Source organism: Prunus avium, chromosome 3 (assembly GCF_965620075.1).
Source record: "Prunus avium chromosome 3, drPruAviu1.hap1.1, whole genome shotgun sequence".
Lineage (NCBI taxonomy): Eukaryota > Viridiplantae > Streptophyta > Magnoliopsida > Rosales > Rosaceae > Prunus > Prunus avium.
The window spans coordinates 29,577,448-29,596,896 of record NC_142286.1 but is presented as its reverse complement, the minus strand read 5'-3'; the positions used below and the strand labels follow the sequence as shown (position 1 = coordinate 29,596,896).

The following is a 19,449-nucleotide window of genomic DNA, read 5'->3' as shown; positions in this document are numbered from 1 at the left end:
ATATAGATGCTCTTAAATAGTCCCTCTGTCAAAAAAACTGTTAAATTCAGGGATATAATCGTCAAATCAATTCAAAATTATAATATATATATATATATATAATCTTCTCTCTCCCCTCTTTCTTTTCTATTTCTTTTCCTTCTCTCCTCTCTCTCTCTCTAAAAAATAACCATATCTGACTTTGCACCGCCATTTGAGAACCAGAGAAACAATAGACCACTCATCCCATGTTTTCTCTTTCCCATTTCATCTCCTCCATGTTCGATTTTTTCAGCTCTCTTTTTTAGTCAATATATATCAAGGATGCAATAAACAATGACAGAAAGAAAAAAAAAACCCATAAATTAGTGAAAAAAATCAACTCAAAAATTGGATTTTCTTAACTAAATTAAAAAATCATCTCGGAAACCAATGTCTAAACAGCAAACCCATGTTTCAGACCCAAAAAAAAAAAAAAAAATACCAGGGAAAAATTAACTCTTTGTTTGTGGAGAAGCTTTTGTTTGCTGTCAGAGATTGCACTTCAATTTAGTCTGGTGTGATATATTTTCGTTCTAAATTTCTGTTCATTGAGCTATTGGTATGGACTAAAGCTTGGGAAAACACTTCAGGTGGGAAGAGAACTCAGAAAAGCACCGGGAAGAATAGTGGTCTTTTGCTGATCAGTTTGCACAACTACTGCTCCGAGACCAATTCAAGCTGCATAATTTTGTTCACAAGGGATCCATCTCCACTCCAGTGAATCAAACAAAGAAGCCAACCCTTCTAATTGCAATCACAATGGGTAAGACAGTCCACGCCCCATTTGCCATACCTCCTCCATTGATATATATTGACTAGAAAAGAGAGCTGAACTCGGGGAGAGGAAGAAAGAAGAAAAAAAGAAAGAGACAGAGAGAGAGAAGAGAGAAGGAAAGGAAACAGAAAAGATAGAGGGGAGAGAGAAGAATTATATATATATATTTTATAATCTTGGATTGATTTGACAATTATATCCCTGAATTTAACAGTTTTTTTTGACAGAATGACTATTTAAGAACACTTATATTAACGTTAGGGACCATGAGTGATACAAAAAAACTTTAAGGATGCAATCTGATAGTTTCGCAAACGTCAGGGACCTTTTGTGATAAAAAGCCTATGAATAATATATAGATAGTGCTTCCTGTTTGGTTTGACTAACTTTGTTAGAACATATAAACCAGATAGCATGGAGTTTGGCTTTATACTTTGATAATTTTACAAGTCTTTTCCAGTCTTTTATATTGCGAAAGTCTTAGAATCGTCATGTCCCGTAAGCCTAGGCGTAAGCCTTTGAAGACTTTCATGGTGTGTATAAGAAAATTGTGAAAGAAAAAAAATTATTTGTACTATAAAATAATAATAATGAAAAAAACCATTCAACCATAATAATCAACCAAAAAATTATGGCATTTGTTACTAATGTGCAGCAGATATTCACATTTTTTCATAAATTATGGCTATACTGCTAGAATATTCTAATAGCAGTACAACTTCACTGGTATTACCAGGTGTCACCAACCATCACTTACATTGAAGATATAATGAGGAGATTTGGTGGAATTGAGACTTCAATAGTTCCTTCAAGCATCTGTGTAACATTCTTCATGGCAAGTCTTAGTGATGGATCCTCTTGAATGCACCAAAACGCTATCATCAAATACATTTCCATCTTCTTCATGTCATCCTTTGCCTCATCATCATCATTCTCCAGTAACAGGTACAGTTTATTTTGCTTATAGCAATCATATGCCCAATCTGCTAGTATCATTTGATCTTCATCCTCTATCTTTGCTTCATAATGCTTCCTGCAGCCAATAATCTTTAATAGCAAAATTCCATAGCTATAACATCCACCTTCACTGTGACATGAGAGCTTTTGAACCATTCCGGGGCCACATACCCTTTTGTTCCCCTGAATCTAGTAGTGGTTTGCGTCTGGTAAATTTTCAAAAGCTTGGCTACGCCAAAGTCATCAATTCTTGCAGTGAAAGAGTCATCTAGAAGAATATTTTGAGGCTTAGTGTCACAATGTATGATTTGGCTGCTGCACTCCTCATGTAAATACAAAAGCCCCCGTGCAGTGCCCAAGGCAATTTCCTTTCTTTGGTTCCAGCTTGGTCTTGACTCCCCAAAGAGCAAGCTTTGTAGAGAACCATTGCTCATAAACTCATATACAAGGAAATTTGTTTATACGAAAAATCTTGTGAATTAAATTTTTTTGTTCAAACTGTCTATACAATAATAGAATTGCGCCGAAAATCCGACAAAGTTTCCTCTGTTTTTAGAGTAATCCCAAATTTATAGCCTGTATAAAAACAGTTCAAAATAAGACATTAGACACTCGTTTCTTCAAGATAAGAAAGAGAGAAGAAAGAGTGAAGAAAGAGATGAAGAGAAATGGTGTTGGACCGAAAAGAGGGAGTGAATGAAATATAGACTTCCGAAATCATATCCAATTGATAAATAAAATTTAAAAAAATATTATCCTAATGTATAGAGAAAAAATTTTGAGTCCTTCATGATCAAACACAGAAATATTTTGATATCGATATAAAATAAAATTTTGACCACTTAGATCCTCTTGAATGCACAAAAATGCAATCATCAAATACATTTCCATCTTCTTCATGTCATCCTTTGCCTCATCATCATTCTCCAATAGCATGTGCAGTTTCTTTTGCTTATAGCAATCATATGCCCAATCAGCTAGTATCATTTGATCTCATCCTCTATCTCTGCCTCATAATTCTTTCGGCAGCAAATAATCTCTAGTAACAAATAATCTCCCAAGAATTGATTGAATTCGGTTAGCCATCAATAAATTTCCTGTGTCAAGCATGGCTGCATAGGAAACTCCAGTGCCAGCAGAATCAACACTCCATATCTATTTTCATGCTGCATCATTGAGCAGAAACCGAAAGCAAATACTCCAGATGGTGAAGCCCAGAAAGATGTATCGTCCTGTGCAATGAGGGACAAACCCGAAGATATGCGAGTTGAAGAAGGAGAAGTAGAAAGCATAAGGGATATGGTAGTTCAAATGCCATGGGAGCAAGGAGCATATGTCTCCAGTGTTTAGAGGAGTACTTCATGGCAAACAGTTTATGAACATGACAATTTGCATTATATTTTGCATGGCAGCATGGAAAGATCGGCCTAGGCGGGTCTAGGCGGGCTTGGGCGGCTCGGGTGGCTGCTTCTCTACTCTTCTCGACCCAACCAGTGGCAGCGACGGCTTCTTATTCACTCGTCATAGAAAGAAGAGAGACCATGGAGGTAGAGAGAGATGGGAGGTGATGGAGGCGGAGAGATGAGAGATAAGTGAGGATATGGCTCGTCCAAAAAAAGGTGAAGCTAGTGTTAGTGAAACGCTGTGTTTCATATATGGGCTAGTATTTTAACAAGGTTCTCTTATGGGCTTGGGCCCATATACTAAAACATAACTTAATTGTGTTTTTATTTCAACCCTCTGCTTTATATTAAAGCATATATCATATGATTCACACACACACACAAATATATATATATATATATATATATATATATGATTCACACACACACACAATATATATATATATATATATATATATATATATATATATTACATTTATTTATATTAAATTTGGTATAAATTTATAATTTATAATACAAAATAATTATTATATAAATTTAAAATATAAAAAACGCCTAGGCGCCTCCCATACCTACCGCTTAGCGGTTTTTCGAACAATAATCACGTATAATTGTGATCACTTAGATAAAACATATAATGAGGATGTATTTGGTGGGACTAAGACTTCAGCAGTTCCTTCAAGCATTTGTGTGACATTCTTCATGGTCGGTTTAAGTGATGGATCTTCTTGAATGCACCAAAACGCGATCATCACAAACTTCTGCCTCATTTTGATGTCATCCATTGCCTCATCATTATCCTTCTCCAATAACATCTGCAATTTATTTTGCTTATAGCAACCATATGCCCAATCAGCTAGTATAATTTGATCTTCATCCTCTATATTTGCTTCATAATAAACAGAGTATAGCCGGCCGGCTATACTACGGTTTTTATTATAAAAAATAGTATAGCTGCGTGGCTATAATATTCTTGACAAGTGGTGAAATGGGAGCTAGGCGACAGGCGGGTCTCTTTTTATAATGCGAATAGTACAGCCGCCCGGCTATACTCGTGGATAGTACAGCCGCCCGGCTATACAGTAATGCCCCCTGAAACTTTGGTTAAATCTCACTTTACCCCCCCAAACTTAAAATGGCCCACTTTCATCCCTTGACCGAGGTTTGGTGACCCACTTTGCCCCCTGCTGTCAACTCCATCCAAAACTCTGTTAACTTTGATGACGTGGCAGTGGTATTTTTTAAATTTATTTTAATTTTTAATTATTAAAATTATTTAATTATATTTTTAATTATTAAAATTATTTAATTATATTTTTATTTATTAAAATTAGTTAATTATATTTTTATTTATTAAAATTATTTAATTATATTTTTATTTATATACAAAATTACAAAAACACCCCTACCATGTCATCAGATTTAACAGAGTTTGAATGGTGCTGATGGCAGGGGGCAAAGTAGATCACCAAACCTCGGTCAAGGGATGAAAGTGGGTTATTTTAACTTTGGGGGGGTAAAGTGAGATTTGACCCAAGTTTCAGAGGACAGTAAATAAGCCTAAAAAAAATTGTATAGCCGCCTGGCTTTACTGGGGTCCTTTTTTGATAAATATTATTGTCGAGGGGCTATACTCTTTACATAAGAAACCATTACCAATTTGAGTTGACCAGTAGTTTTTGGAAGAGTTCCATTAAAATGATTTTAAAAAATGCTTGCCTCTTCTAGGAATGACAGATTTCCCAAGGACACTGTAATTGGACCTGATATTGAATTACTTGAAGGAGCAAGGAGGTGTAAATGTCTGCAATTTCCTAGATGATCGGATAGTGGACCTAAAAAATCATTTGTTGACAGCTTCAGTGACTCCATTTGACCTGAACTACACCTTGACAAACTTCCCAATATTTCTGATATGCTTCCATTGAAATAGTTCCTTGACACAGATCAAGAACTGTCAACTTACAAAGATTTCCCAATGAGTTTGGGATTTTCCCTTCAAGTTGATTAGCAGACAAGTCAAGATTGACAATGGCCGTCAAGTTTCCAATGGAACTTGAAATTTCACCTCGCAAGAGATTCAAATAAAGGGATGGAACTCAAGATTGCTACAAGTGTACAACCATTGAGGTATGGTACCCCAGATGATCTTCCACATGAGATTAAGAACTTTTAGCCTTGTCATGTTTGCAACTGTCAGGACTAGAGAGTAAAAAGGAAGAAAAGACAGACAAAAGCAAATTGTAAAGGATTCTTTTTCATTCATGCCTTCCAAATGGAAAGGAAGAGAGTTTTAATACAACTCGAAATGGAGAAAGTGTGAGTCTGTGACGTCAGCACTTCTAGCAAATTGCCCTTACAATATAGATATATCAGATAATATTCTAATATATGAGCCCAGTGTGAGCCCAAGCCAAGAGTGTAACATTCCTCCCCCCTTAAAATATGGCATGACCTCAGGCTGAAAAGTGAGGGAAGCGGTCTTGAATGGTAACAGCATCTTCCCAAGTGGCGTCATGGGTTGGAAGACCCCACCATTTGATAAGCCAATGCTCCACATCAGTGTTGTTATGGGTGCAAAGTCCGGGTTGCAAAATCTGTTCCGGTGTCCAGACAACTTCACCAGTTGCAGACATGGGTGGGAGTGTGGTAGATGGAATGACATGAGCGCCCACCTTAGGTTTCAAGAGAGAAACATGGAAAGTGGGATGAATACAAAAATAAGGAGGAAGTGCCAGAGTATATATGCCACCTTACCCACTCAAGCCACAATCTGATAAGGCCTGTAATAACGAGGGGCCAGTTTGGGGCAATGGTTCTTGCTTATAGAAGTCTGGCGATATGGCTGGAGGCGAAGGAAGACCCAATCACCAACCTGGAACTCACGCTCAGAACGTTTGGAAGCTGTATTATGGCGTATTAGTTCTTGAGCCAATTGAAGGTTCTCCTTCAAAAGACGAAGCAATGCATCACGATCACGCAAAGTAGTGTCAAGCAAGTGAACAAGGGAAGAACCAGGTAAGTTAGTTGAAATAGTGGGAGAGGGATATCCATAAACGGCCTCAAAAGGGGTCATCTAAATGGCGGACTGGAAAGTGGAGTTATACCACCACTCAGCCCAAGGAAGCCAAGTGACCTAAGCTTTGGGTTTGGCACTGACATAACTTCGCATATCATGTTCCAAGGTGCGATTAAGGAACTCTAACTGCCCGTTCGTATGAGGGTGGTAGGTGGAACTCCGACAAAGTTCGGTGCCTTGCATCTTAAACATAGATTCCCAAAATTGACTCACAAAGACAGGATGGCGGTCACTGACGATCGTGGTAGGCATTCCATGAAGGCGAAAGATCTCGCAAACAAACACATCCGCAACCGTGGTAGCAAAGTAAGAATGTTTAATGGGAATGAAGTGACCGTACTTAGAAAGGCGATCCACCACCACCAATATGGCATTGCGACCGTGAAGCGCCGGTAGACCCTCTATAAAATCCATGGCTATATCTGTCTAAGGTTGAGCAGGGATGGGCAAGGGTTGGAGAAGGCTAGGGTTGTAGTCTCATAATTGACCCTTTGACAAGTATCACAGCTAGCCACAAATGACTTCACATCAGTTTTGAGACCTGGCCAACATAAATTGCGTAAAATACGCTTAGAAGTATGAAGATAGCCGGAGTAGCCTCCAGAAGGGGAGGAGTGGAACTCCTCCAGCCAAGGAGAAGTGGTAGTGACATATATTCCCTCCTTATAGTATAACAAATCACCATGGAGAGAAAAAGATGAATGAGTAGTGGGGTTGTGCTGGAGATCCTTGATGATGTTGGCTATGATAGGATCCGTGGAATATTCAGCCTGTATGTCAGAAATGCAGTCGAAAATACAGCGGGAGAGTCCCATAAGTGCCAAAAACTCATGTTGCTGTGATAAAGCATCAGGGACTATATTGACTGAACCAGGTCTATAATCTAATGTGTAATTGTAACCAAGGAGTTTTAAGAGCCACTTCTGCTGGGTTGGAGTGGATATTCGTTGCTCCAAAAAATATTCTAAAGTCTGATAATCGGTGAGAATCTTGAAAGGGCGACCCAAAAGATAGGGTGCCACTTTTGCACTGCAAACACAACAGTCATCATCTCACAATCATAAGTAGGAAGAGCTCGATGTCAGTCAGAGAGAGACTTGCTCAAATAAGCAATAGGATGGTGATCTTGTGAAAGTACAGTCCCAAGGCCACCATTAGAAGCATTACATTCAACGGTGAAAGGTTTGTCAAAATCTGGCAAAGCCAAGACCGGAGTGGTCGTGAGGGCATCTTTTAAGGCGGAGAATGCATGATCTGCAGTAGGCGTCCAAAGGAAGGAATCCTTTTTTAGGAGATTCGTGAGAGGCTGTGCAATGAGTCCAAAGTTATGGACAAACTTGCGGTAGTACCCGGCGAGGGCCTTTGACTGTAGTCGGTTAGAATTGATTTGATTTAGTCATCAAACGAATAGCATAATTACCAAATCAATCCGTTTAGTGACCGATTTGGTTTGGTCATTTCTCCTCATAAACAATTAAGCAAATATTCTATATTCTATATTCTCTTACAAGTTATTTACACTACAAAACCCCATGTGGTTTCGGATTTTATATGAACACCTCATGAGGTTTCTAATTATTTTCCAAAATTTGATGATTTCATATAAAAAAAAAACTTATGCAAATGAAAAAATTAACCTCCATGAATGTATGTGTAATATAATATCATAGGCGAACTTTGTTATTTGAAGAATTTGTTTATATAAAATCATCAATTTTTGGATCAAAGAAAATGGGTTATGTGAAAACAATTTAAAACCTCATGGGGTGTTCGTATAATTTCTAAAACTTCATGAGATTTTGTGAAAACGCCTAAAATCTCAGGGATGTTAGTCTAAATAACTCATTCTCTTATATATGTCAAAGTAAACTTTGTACCATAAAACATAATGCAATTTGTATGGACAAACTTACCCATGTTACAATTTTCAAATACCATTTTTGACCTATAAAAGAACTTTTCGTATTTTTTTTTTCCTTTTTGACTAATTAAGGGCATTGTTGGAAAACTAAAAAAAAATTCATTCCTAATACTACACAAATCAAACATGCAAATGGGTAAAAATAGCATTTTGTCATTGAACATCCTTCATTCCCATCTTGTGGGATTAAACATGGGCTAATTGAGGGCATTGTTGGAAAACTAAACAACTTCTCATTCGTAATACTGCACAAACCAAACATGGGAATTGGTAAAAATAGCATTTCGTCGTTGAACATATTTCATTCCCATGAAGTTTAATCTGCGAATCAATTACAGGCGTAATATAAGTTTTCAAAATCATGATCCCCATGAAAGAAAGGTCAAAAAAGAAGATTATTTATTTATTTATCAGTGAGATGACTGATAAGTAAACCCACATAATTCTCCAATTATTGGAAAATAAAAGAAGCAGGGTGATTTATTTTGGTAATCCCAACACAACACGAATTACACACAAAAAAAACATTAGAACTCTGAAATGTGTATCAGATTATGTGAGACGTTTGTTTTTTTGTTTTTTTTATGTGAGAGTTGAAAATGGTTGTATTTCATTTTATTTAGTTTTGGAGGCTACAAAAATTTCTCAACTAAATTTCAATGAAGATGTTTATTCATTTTGCAGATATTATTATATGTCAAGTGTTTTTTTAGATGAAAGATCTGTTTCAATCGAGTCAAGTGCATTGGTACTTAATAAATTGATTGATCAAAATGTATCGAAGAGGACGCAAATGTGATGAGCTGCTTACTGACAATATATCCAAGTGCTGCTCCCCTTTTGAAACCAGGCCCTCAGAACTATATGAATCACATGAGTTTTCAATGAAAATTCTGTCTGTATTATGCACAAGACTCGAATCACGTTAAAAATATGATGAACCCACCGACACACAGACACTAGAGAGACTATACACCCAAAAGGCTGGGACAAAACTATAAAAGAATCATATGTTGATTATGACATGACTTTTTACAGAGTTCTTTTATTTTTATGTGGCTGCTAGAAACCAGATTCCAGCACCCACCAATCCATGACAACCCGCCACTTTCCCTGACTAACAAAAGTAATAAGGTTTAGATGCACTGAGTAACAGCAAAGAGCACACGGTATCCTACGTTCTTCTTGGCCATCTGGAGTGACTCAGACATCTAACTTCTTAGCATGACTATGTATGACCTGCAGAAACATGAATGTATAAGACCAGAGTAATAAACCTAGAAAAAAAAAAAAAAACATACTTGCTAGCATTGAACTAATAAAAAAGCATCTAATTACAAGGAAAAAAACAAATAGATGAAACTAGTAGTCAAGAAACATAACAGATTACCTAGAAAAGCAAATTTTTTTTGTCCATCTCCATTCTTCAACTCCTTTCTTCAACATCCTTTATCAATATATGCATATTCTGATTGTCTATATATCCATAAACTTGAACCTATATCAAAACCTTGTGTTTTGTGGGATGCTCTTTGGATCATCAAGGGAACAACTTAGATTTGCATTCTTGAAAAATATACTTATCTTTTCATGTTGTCTTTGATGAAGATTCATTTCTTTTTAAACAAAATTCTCTCACATCTACCACGGAAGATGTTCTACATCTACCACGGAAGATGTTCTACATCAACCAGAGGTATGCCCCCATATTTCTTTCACTTATCCTTCCAATTTTGATTATTTCACTAACATATGACATCTTTCTGAGTCTTCTACAACAATCCACTTGCCAAGGCCAATACCATACAGCTACTACTGTTTGTACTCATATAGGTCAGTAAGTTGTTCAATTTCGCAACTCCAACTGCCATCAAATCAATTGACCACGTCTTCTTCAGAGCCCTCCCCAGTCTAGGCAAATCCAAAGCACTCCTCCTTCCAAGTTCGCTTAAGTAGTCGGCACTCAACCATCCTTGTCATCCTCTTCTCAACCACAGCTGCTTTCAAAATCCACCTTCCTACCACATTATTGAACCCAATTCAACGAGATCAATAGCAATTATGGTGCCACCACCTTCCAATTCACGTGTACAAGAGATTTCCACTCGACATTCCATGGTCACTCGACATCAAACTAGAAGTATCAAACCAAATTCGAGTTATGCACTTAATGTTGATATGCATACTACTGTGTGGAACCTTCATATTTCAGTAAAACAGCTAAGTCTAAGGCTTGGTGAGTAGAAATGGCAGTAGAATTTACGACCTTACAACGTTGTGGTACCTGGGTGTTGGTCCCTCATGTTGCACATATGAACGTCATTCCTAAAAAATGGGTGCTTAAGATTAAATGTAAGGTTGATGGGTCGGTCAAGTAGTATAAAGCTCAGCTTGTGGCAAATGGCTTTCACCAGCAAGAAGGGCTTGATTACAACGAGACTTTCAGTCCAGTTGTAAAGTACATGATAATTCAGGTGGTGCTCAGTCTAGCTGTTTCTCAAGGCTGGGCAGTTCAACAAGTTGACGTACAAAATGCTTTTTTTGCATGGGTTCGATCGAAGAAGTATGCATGCGTCAACCACAGGCGTTTATTGATCCCCAACATCCTCATTATGTGTGTAAGTTGAAGAGGTCCTTCTATATGGCTTGAAATAAGCTCTACGGGCTTGATTTCAAAGGTTTACTCATTATCTACTAGAGCTTGATTTTACTTACTCCTTGTGCGATTATTCTCTGTTTGTCAAGCATAAGGATGTTCTTCTTATCTTAGTCATTTATGTGGATGATATCCTTGTCATTGGAAATTGTTATGTTCATGTCACGCCTTTAATTGAAAAATTGAGTCTTTTGTTTTCAATGAAAGATTTGGGACAACTACATTATTTCCTGGGGAATTGAGGCTACTTACTCTGGTCCAAGTTTGCATTTGACACAAGCTAAAGTATACACTGGATTTTGCCGCGAAGAACAAATTTTCTGGATTGCAAACCTATCAATACACCGGTGGTTTCTTGTCAGAAGATGAGTGTACAAATGGGTGATCCGCTTATTGATCCTACTGAATATAGAAGTGTTGTTGGGGCCCTACAATATCTAACTATAACACGTCCAGACCTTTCATATCATGTTAATCAAGTTTGTCAGTTTTTGCTTTATTTGAAGGCCACTTAATCTCATGGTTTGGTATATCGTGATGGGAAAATCAAGTTGTTGCTTGGTTTTTCTGATGCTGACTATGTAGGGAATCCGGATTTCCAATATTCCTCGGGTGGTTTTTGCTCGTATTTAGGTCAAAATTTGATTTTCTGGAGTTCTAAGAAGCAGCGAACGATTTCAAGTTCCAGTACGGAAGCTGAGTATCGTCAACTCGCAACCACAACCGTTGAATTATCTTGTTTGAGCTCCTTATCTCGGGCTTGTCTCTTTTTCTTTCTTCTCGTGTTCTCTTATGCGATAATGTGTCCTCTATTGCCTTAGCTTCAAATCATGTGTTTCACTCTCATACAAAGCATTTGGAGGTGGACTACCATTATATTAGGGAGAAGGTTGTTCGCGGGGAACTCATTGTTCACTATATTTGTTCTAAGAAACAACTTTCAGATTTATTTACGAAGGGTCTGTCTGCAGCTCGCTTTCATCTTTTGATAAGCAGGATTCCTGTTGTTTCATGGCCACTCAGCTTGGGGGAGGCTGATAAACAACCAAGAACGAGTCAAACTTGAAGTTTGTTCAGGATAAGATTTGTTTCAACCTTTGTCAATATTTATATCAGATATTGGTGTTGTGTATATTTTTTGGTTGTCTCCTATTTTGGTGCAACTGTTTGTACTTTGAATGTATAAGCTTCTGCATCAATATAAATACACACAAGCCTCCCACATTTGAGGGTGTGCTTTTGGCCTCAATTTCCTGTTTTCACCACTTTCCTGAGGATTGGGGTTTACTTTGTTGGAGGAGAAGCCAATATTTGGTTTTCACAGAGTTTGGGTGTTGGACCCCTGGTGGAGAAGAGATTGTGCTGAGAGGAATTGAGTGGTATGTTCTTTCTCTTGGAAGCGGTCCCTCTTTCTCGTTTCAGTGGTGATAGGAGGTGATTCGCCGTTTGCTAAGAGCTCATTTGGCATTGGTATTGATGGTTATGCTTGCTTGTCTGGCTTTGGCTTCCAATGAGCTAATATTTTTGTTTCATTGTTTATGGCATGTGTGCTCTTGTTATGTACTTCTAATTCTGGCTAGAACCCTCCTTTTTTAGGAATGTATTTGATGTTCAATTCTCTGTAATTGCCCCGTGTACAATCAATGAAATTCCTCTGTTCTCCCAAAAAAAAAAAAAGTTGTTTTGGACAAGATTGGGTACCCATTCTCTCTCTCTCTCCCCCTTTTCTTTTTCTTTCGAAGAATCGTAGACAAATCCCACTCGAAAAAAAAAAAGTCCTAGACAATTCAGCACATTGATCGATTAGAGCCTATCGGCGCAAATAGGCTGATCATGTTGACCCAATGGCCCAAAGTTGACCATCCCAGTAAAATTTGGACGTTCCCACATCTTTAGTAGCATCCAATAGCAATGCACCGACTCAAAGGAATGATGGCTCTAGTTCCCAGTTACAATTTAATCTGAGTTATTCATCAAAACAAATTATTTATAAATAAAAAAAGACATAAATTTGGTATTGGGGCCACACCGTAACAACTCCACTAAATATAAGCTTTCAGAGTCATGGGGCCATGGAAGAAAGCTCAAAGAAGAAACCCAGATAATTACTTATTAAGCACAACATTATATTTATATGAATATATATATAATGACAATGAAAGTAAAAGGAACAAAATGACATCTCTAGCCAACATTTGTTTTACTCTATTTTATGAAGGCCCCTCTAGCAAAAATAGCTGCAGCTCGAGCTTCAATTCAACCAACCTGCATAAACATTACTGTCATAGAATGTCAATTTAAATTTTAAAGCACAATTTTCTCTCAAGTAAAGGAGAAGCAAAATGAACAAATTGAGACTCTAAAGTCCTTCACTTTCAGTAATCTAAAGAACGTAGCAATATACAAGGGGTTTGTAGCTCAAATGGTTAAGATCATTTATTTTTGCACCTGAAGTCCTAGATTCGAAATCCCCCTCTTTCAATATCTCTTGTATAAAAAAAAAAAAAAAACATAGCAATACAAAATTCAAGAAAATAATACTAAAATCTTAATGCCCCACCATGTCTTAGTGCCTTAGATACAGTCACTGTTGTCAAGCATCTAAATCATAACTATGAAACATGGTTTAATATTTCGACCAAAAAAAAAAAAACATGGTTTAATATATATCTATCTAATTTATAAGTTTAGCAGCCCAGAAAAAAGATTTTTGCTTTACATGAAAAAGATGTATGATTGGCTACAAGTGAGCCTTTCTTGTTTTTTTTATGACCACCGACATAATGTGTGCGTGTGTGTGAGAGAGAGTGTAGGGGTTGGCAACAAATTTGGCTTAAATTTAAGACAAGGAACGAGGCCAGATAAGACTTGGGATCTGCGTTGTCTGTGGCCATTCCTCTCTATCCATTTTCCTGTCTTTTTTATTACTATTCTCATCAACTTATAATTATTTTAATCAAAGGGCTCAGCTCATCAGTTTTTGCAACTTAATACAAATTCCAAATCCCAATACCAACAAAGTGCTGCTGCTCTCTTTCTTTAAGAAGATTGGAGTGTTCACTTCCATTCTCACATGGTCTGGTGCTACATGTTAGGAGTTTATTTAATGTCTCATTATAAGCTTTATCTTCACCTTTCCTTAATTTTATAATATTTATTTATTTTATATAATTTCTTATGAATTTAGAAACACTTTTATTCCAAACCAGTAATGGTAATATGTGGAAAGGTAATATGGGGTCCGTGTTTGCTTCTTTAATGGGTTAATCAGGTGACTAAAACCGTTGAACAAATGCTTAAAAACATTTCCCCATAATGGTAATTTCCCATGTTGGGTAGCTTGTGGAGCTTTATGGTAGTGCCAAAAGAAACACCCACACACTTACTCCTCTCTCTGTCTTTCTATTTTGCTGCATTTTGTTTGCAATGGTGAGGCTTGAACTGGTTTTGTGAAGTTGTTCCAGTGTTGGATCTGGTTCTTTTTAACCAGGGCTCAAATGAGTTTGTGAGTTTTCTCACATTTGGTCTCTGAGTTTGAAGGTTTCCTGCTAAATTTTCAGTTTTTAGTGTTGGCTCTGTTTTTATGTGCTTAGACCTGAAATGGGTTTTTGAGCATTTCAATGCTGAGATCTGATTTCTGCACACAGTGAGGTTCAAGATTCTGTGAGTTGGATTTGGTATCCTACTGTTGTACTTCATAACAGTTCAGTTGAGACTGAGAGGTTAAAGCAAAAATGGCTCCAAGCTTGGATTTTTCCAGGTGGTGGGCAAAGGGCAATACAAGTAAGGGAAATCCAGTGGTGGTGACCATGGAGAACCCCAATTACTCTGTGCTGGAGATAAATGGTCCTGATGAAGTATTTAGGCCAGTTGATAAGGACAGAGGCAAGAATGCTAAGCAATTTACATGGGTTTTGCTTCTAAAGGCGCATAAAGCTGTTGGTTGTGTTGCTTGGCTGGGAAATATTCTTTGGTCATTGCTTGGTTCCATTAAGAAAAGATTGATATATGGGCAAGGAGTGACTGTGGAGAATGAGAAATCTGGAAAAGGAAGAACCTTGTATAGGGTCATTATGGGATTCTTAGTCATGGCTTTAGCTTTTCTGGCTTTTGAACTGGTCGCCCACTTGAAAGGTTGGCATTATTTCCAGACCAATAGTTTGCATATCCCCCAAACTTTGGAGATTAAAGGATGGCTTCACTCAGTTTATTTTGTATGGTTGGAGTTCCGGGCCGACTACATTGCACCTGCAATTCAAGCTTTGACTAACTTCTGTGTTGCTCTCTTCTTAATCCAGTCTGCCGACCGTATGCTGCTTTGTTTAGGTTGCTTCTGGATCAAGTTCAAGAAGATTAAGCCAAGGTTTGAAGAAACCCCATTGAAGTCAAACGATTTGGAAGGTGCAGGATGTTATTATCCGAAGGTTCTTGTTCAAATTCCTATGTGCAATGAGAGAGAGGTAACAGTCTCAATGCTTTTTTTCTGGTTAAAGTTTTACTGATGAAACTAGTGTAGCAATTACTAGTTTTGATAGATTTTTTTAGTTTTATCTGACCATTTAAATTTGAGTAACATTATAATTGGAAAGGTAACTAACTAAATACATAACTGTATAAATTGATTTCTAAGGCACTTTTTTACTAGTTTTCATGGATTATTCATGACTGTGACATAAAATGTATTTAGGTGTATGAACAATCTATTTCAGCAGTCTGCCAACTTGATTGGCCCAAAGAACGCTTGCTGATTCAAGTTCTGGATGATTCTGATGATGATAGCATACAGTGGTTAATTAAGGGAGAAGTAGCCAAGTGGAACCAAAGGGGTGTTAATATTATCTACCGACATCGTTTGGTTAGAACTGGTTATAAAGCTGGGAATCTCAAGTCGGCAATGAATTGTGATTATGTGAAGGACTACGAGTTTGTTGCAATCTTTGATGCTGATTTCCAACCAAACTCTGACTTCCTCAAGCTGACAGTTCCCCATTTTAAGGTGGCTAGATCTCATATAGCTTTTTGTCTGGTCTCTATAGCCCTTTCTACTTTAGGTGACTGATTTTGGTTTGTGGTTCTAATTTGTGTGGTAGGACAATCCTGAGCTGGGGTTGGTTCAAGCTAGGTGGGCTTTTGTTAACAGGGATGAGAACTTGTTGACACGCCTCCAAAACATCAATTTGTGCTTCCACTTTGAGGTGGAACAGCAGGTTAATGGGGTTTTCCTCAACTTCTTTGGCTTCAATGGTACTGCTGGAGTTTGGAGAATCAAAGCACTTGAAGAATCTGGAGGCTGGCTCGAGCGTACAACAGTAGAAGACATGGATATAGCAGTTCGTGCCCATCTGAATGGTTGGAAATTCATATTCCTCAATGATGTCAAGGTAATTTTAATTATTTCAAATCCAAATTCAACCTTACCTGATCCTATGTTTAGTCCTTAACTATATGGTTTTCGGGCATTTTTCATCATGAGTTGGTAAAACCTTGCCTAAAACTTTTCAAATGATGTCTCAAATTTAAGAAACTGATTTTCAGGTCCTTTGTGAACTTCCTGAGTCTTATGAAGCTTACAAAAAGCAGCAACACCGTTGGCATTCTGGTCCGATGCATCTCTTCCGTTTGTGCCTTCCAGCCATCATTAGTTCTAAGGTACTGTTACAATTAGATTCTCCTCTTTGATCAGGGTATTTTTCTAAATAATATTGTTCTGAGAATGTCCTATATGCCATACTGCAGATGATGTTCTGGAAGAAGGCAAACTTGATACTATTATTCTTTCTTCTTAGGAAGTTAATTCTCCCATTTTATTCTTTCACATTGTTCTGCATAATACTTCCTTTGACCATGTTTGTCCCTGAAGCTGAGCTGTCCATGTGGGTTATTTGCTATGTGCCCGTATTTATGTCATTCATGAACATTCTTCCTTCCCTTAGATCCTTCCCCTTCATTGTCCCTTACCTTCTGTTTGAAAACACAATGTCTGTTACCAAATTCAATGCTATGGTATCTGGCTTGTTCAAGTTGGGGAGCTCATATGAATGGGTTGTCACCAAGAAGGCAGGTCGGTCATCAGAGCCTGATCTGTTAGCTGTGGAGGAGAGGGAATCAAAGGCCATGAACCACCCACAACTTTACAGAGGAACTTCTGATAGTGGCCTATCTGAGCTCAACAAATTAATAGAGCATCAAGAAGCTGGTCCTAAACCTCCTGTAAAGAAATTGAACAAGATCTATAAGAAAGAGCTAGCCCTGGCCTTCCTGCTGCTTACTGCTGCACTTAGGAGCCTTTTATCAGCCCAAGGGGTACATTTTTACTTCTTACTATTCCAAGGTGTGTCATTTCTACTTGTGGGGCTTGATCTAATTGGTGAGCAGATGAGCTAGAGATTTGAGGTACAAAATAATGGTACAGATTAAAATAAAGGGTGAATAAGAGGTGGGAACCAATTTGGTTTTCAAAATGGTACCCAAAATTGGCACTGGTAGATGCAAATAGCTGCTTCTCATTAAATTGCCCATATATATATATTCTTTTTCTAGCTTTTGTTTGTCCTTGTATTGCTGCAATCATTTTTTGGGTTCATTTGTGACACGGGCGAGTCTTCCACATCAAATCCTCACACCATCTTCTTGTTTTCTTGTTTGGTTCATAACTTATTGGTGATTTTTATTTACATGTAAGAATTCTGTGTGATGTTCTTAGATAAGCAATGTTTATTCCAATACCAGATAGGTTGAGTTCTGTAGTTTGAATTTTCAGATTTTACACATGTAAAACTCTCTGTATATTTCATTAGTTCAATTGAAACCAGACTCTCTCTTTCTCTCTCTCTGCCATTTGTTCTTCCTTTCCTTTCCCCTATTATTTGTTGCATTTGTAAAAAGTTTGTCTCTTTGGAAATAAGAGAGGCAAAATTAGTGTCGGCAAGCAATGAGAATGGTGTTGCTCATGTGTTGCTCATGCTGTGGCCCTTCCCTTTGCCATCAAGTAAGATTCCTGACCTTGGATTTGCAAAGATTGGTAATTTGCCCTAAGCTATGTGATTATGCCCTACATTGGACCACACATATCTATACTAATCTTACCACTAATAATGGTTTCTGGGTGTGTGCCAATCGTTGTTCCAATAAAGGCATGCATGATGGTAGATGCAGAAAGAACCCTACTCATGCAAGTCATGTGGACCTCAGCAGACCCTTCCAAAGCATCTTTTCTACACTTTTGAACACTTTGAAGCCAACTTTTGCATTTGTATGAACAATGTTGCTTCATTAATGACCAAACTACCACTCACAAAAAGATAATTGGTATTTTTCCCCTCATAAAATATTACAACTGCCCAAGTTGTATGTGTCACATGTTGGTGTCTTGCAAACCATTTCAACTGCAGAAGACTCTCAAGGCTTGTGGCATAAGATGTAGGCACATTTGAGTGGGCTTATTAAACAGAAAAATAAGCTAATGGTCTTGTCAAGGTTCAACCATAAAGCAAAATCCTGCAAAGAGGGAAACAACTAATATATTGAAGAAGCTCTCAACCATGTTTGTTTCTCACTCACTCACACCAATGTATTGATTTTCTTTTTCTCCTATTGAACCCAACATGGATAAAGAAATGGCCTTTTTTTGAGAAACTTTCCTATTGAGAGGGGCGAGAACTTACTAAACTCAAACACACTACATAAATGCTAGGATTAGAATCTAGGACTTTTCTTGAGAGAGCAATTGCTCCAAACTGCTACACTAGTGAGTCCTTCCAAGAAATGGTTTTTTTAAGTTGGCTGTAAATCTACCTTTCCCTTCATCCTTACAACTAGAGACTTTACCATCTCTCATGGGAAGTAAGTGACAAGACTAAGTAACCACTTGATACATACCTTTTCATTGTCTTTGGTAACATTCATAAATGAGCAGTGTGCCATTTGCATCCCTGGGCTTTGAGTGTCTGGGACTGAAAGCAATTAAACGGACAAAAGAAGATGTGGCCAGCTCCCCTCCAATTTATTGTCTAGAGACAAAGCTCGGGGACCTGTGAAAAAAAAGCTATAAACAGGATTCAGAATTATCTCATTCTTGTAAACTGCAAACCAATGGGTCCTTTAAAATCTTCTCAACAATTTCTCACAAAAATTAAGAAAATAAATAAATAAATACAGATCGACCATGATCTTTTTAAAGATCATATTCTGCGGTCATTAAAGATGAGTGTCTTGTAGCAATGCAAGTGTGGGTTAAGGAGCAAACCAAGTGAGCCCTACTGGCTTGGAGGCTTCTGGCCTATTAGCACGGTCCATGTTTTTTGGCTGTTTTCCTCCATGTAGATAGAAGTTGACAACCCAATAGGCCTATTTGCATACATATCAAAATGCATCATTGTGAACATATAATTATTGCGAACATAATTTCTGAATATGTACGTGAGAGAAAAAAAAACCATTTTGTTTGACTTGTCTATTTATAAACAGTCAATAGGTGCAACATTTCTCAAACATATGTAATTTCTTTTAACGAACGGGCACATCCTCTCTTCGCTACATTCAATTGTCACACCCTAAATTCTTTGCCAAAAGCCACTTTTGATGTGGTTTGTTGTGCCCTTTTCATCAAATGCCTCTTTGGGTAAGAGTTTCTCTTCT

At 37.6% G+C, this 19,449-nt stretch overlaps 1 protein-coding gene and 1 pseudogene across 1 annotated transcript; one reads left to right on the top strand and one right to left on the bottom strand.

The window, feature by feature from the left end:
- Positions 1 to 1,549: 1,549 nt before the first annotated feature.
- On the bottom strand, positions 1,550 to 3,214 carry LOC148295909 (G-type lectin S-receptor-like serine/threonine-protein kinase LECRK3; annotated as a pseudogene).
- A 10,800-nt stretch (positions 3,215 to 14,014) lies between these two features.
- On the top strand, positions 14,015 to 17,642 carry LOC110772803 (putative xyloglucan glycosyltransferase 5). Its single transcript, XM_021977271.2, has 5 exons — positions 14,015 to 15,272; positions 15,500 to 15,808; positions 15,903 to 16,193; positions 16,348 to 16,461; positions 16,549 to 17,642. Exons 1-5 carry the CDS (start codon positions 14,547 to 14,549, stop codon positions 17,194 to 17,196), a joined length of 2,088 nt encoding a protein of 695 aa, XP_021832963.2. The 5' UTR covers positions 14,015 to 14,546; the 3' UTR covers positions 17,197 to 17,642.
- The last annotated feature ends 1,807 nt before the right edge of the window (positions 17,643 to 19,449 follow it).

Coding starts and splice junctions, on each gene's coding strand:
- LOC110772803 (XM_021977271.2), top strand. CDS start 14,547: ATGGCTCCAAGCTTGGATTTTTCCAGGTGGTGGGCAAAGGGCAATACA. Junction 15,273..15,499: donor CTATGTGCAATGAGAGAGAG/GTAACAGTCTCA, acceptor AAATGTATTTAG/GTGTATGAACAATCTATTTC. Junction 16,462..16,548: donor CAGCCATCATTAGTTCTAAG/GTACTGTTACAA, acceptor GCCATACTGCAG/ATGATGTTCTGGAAGAAGGC.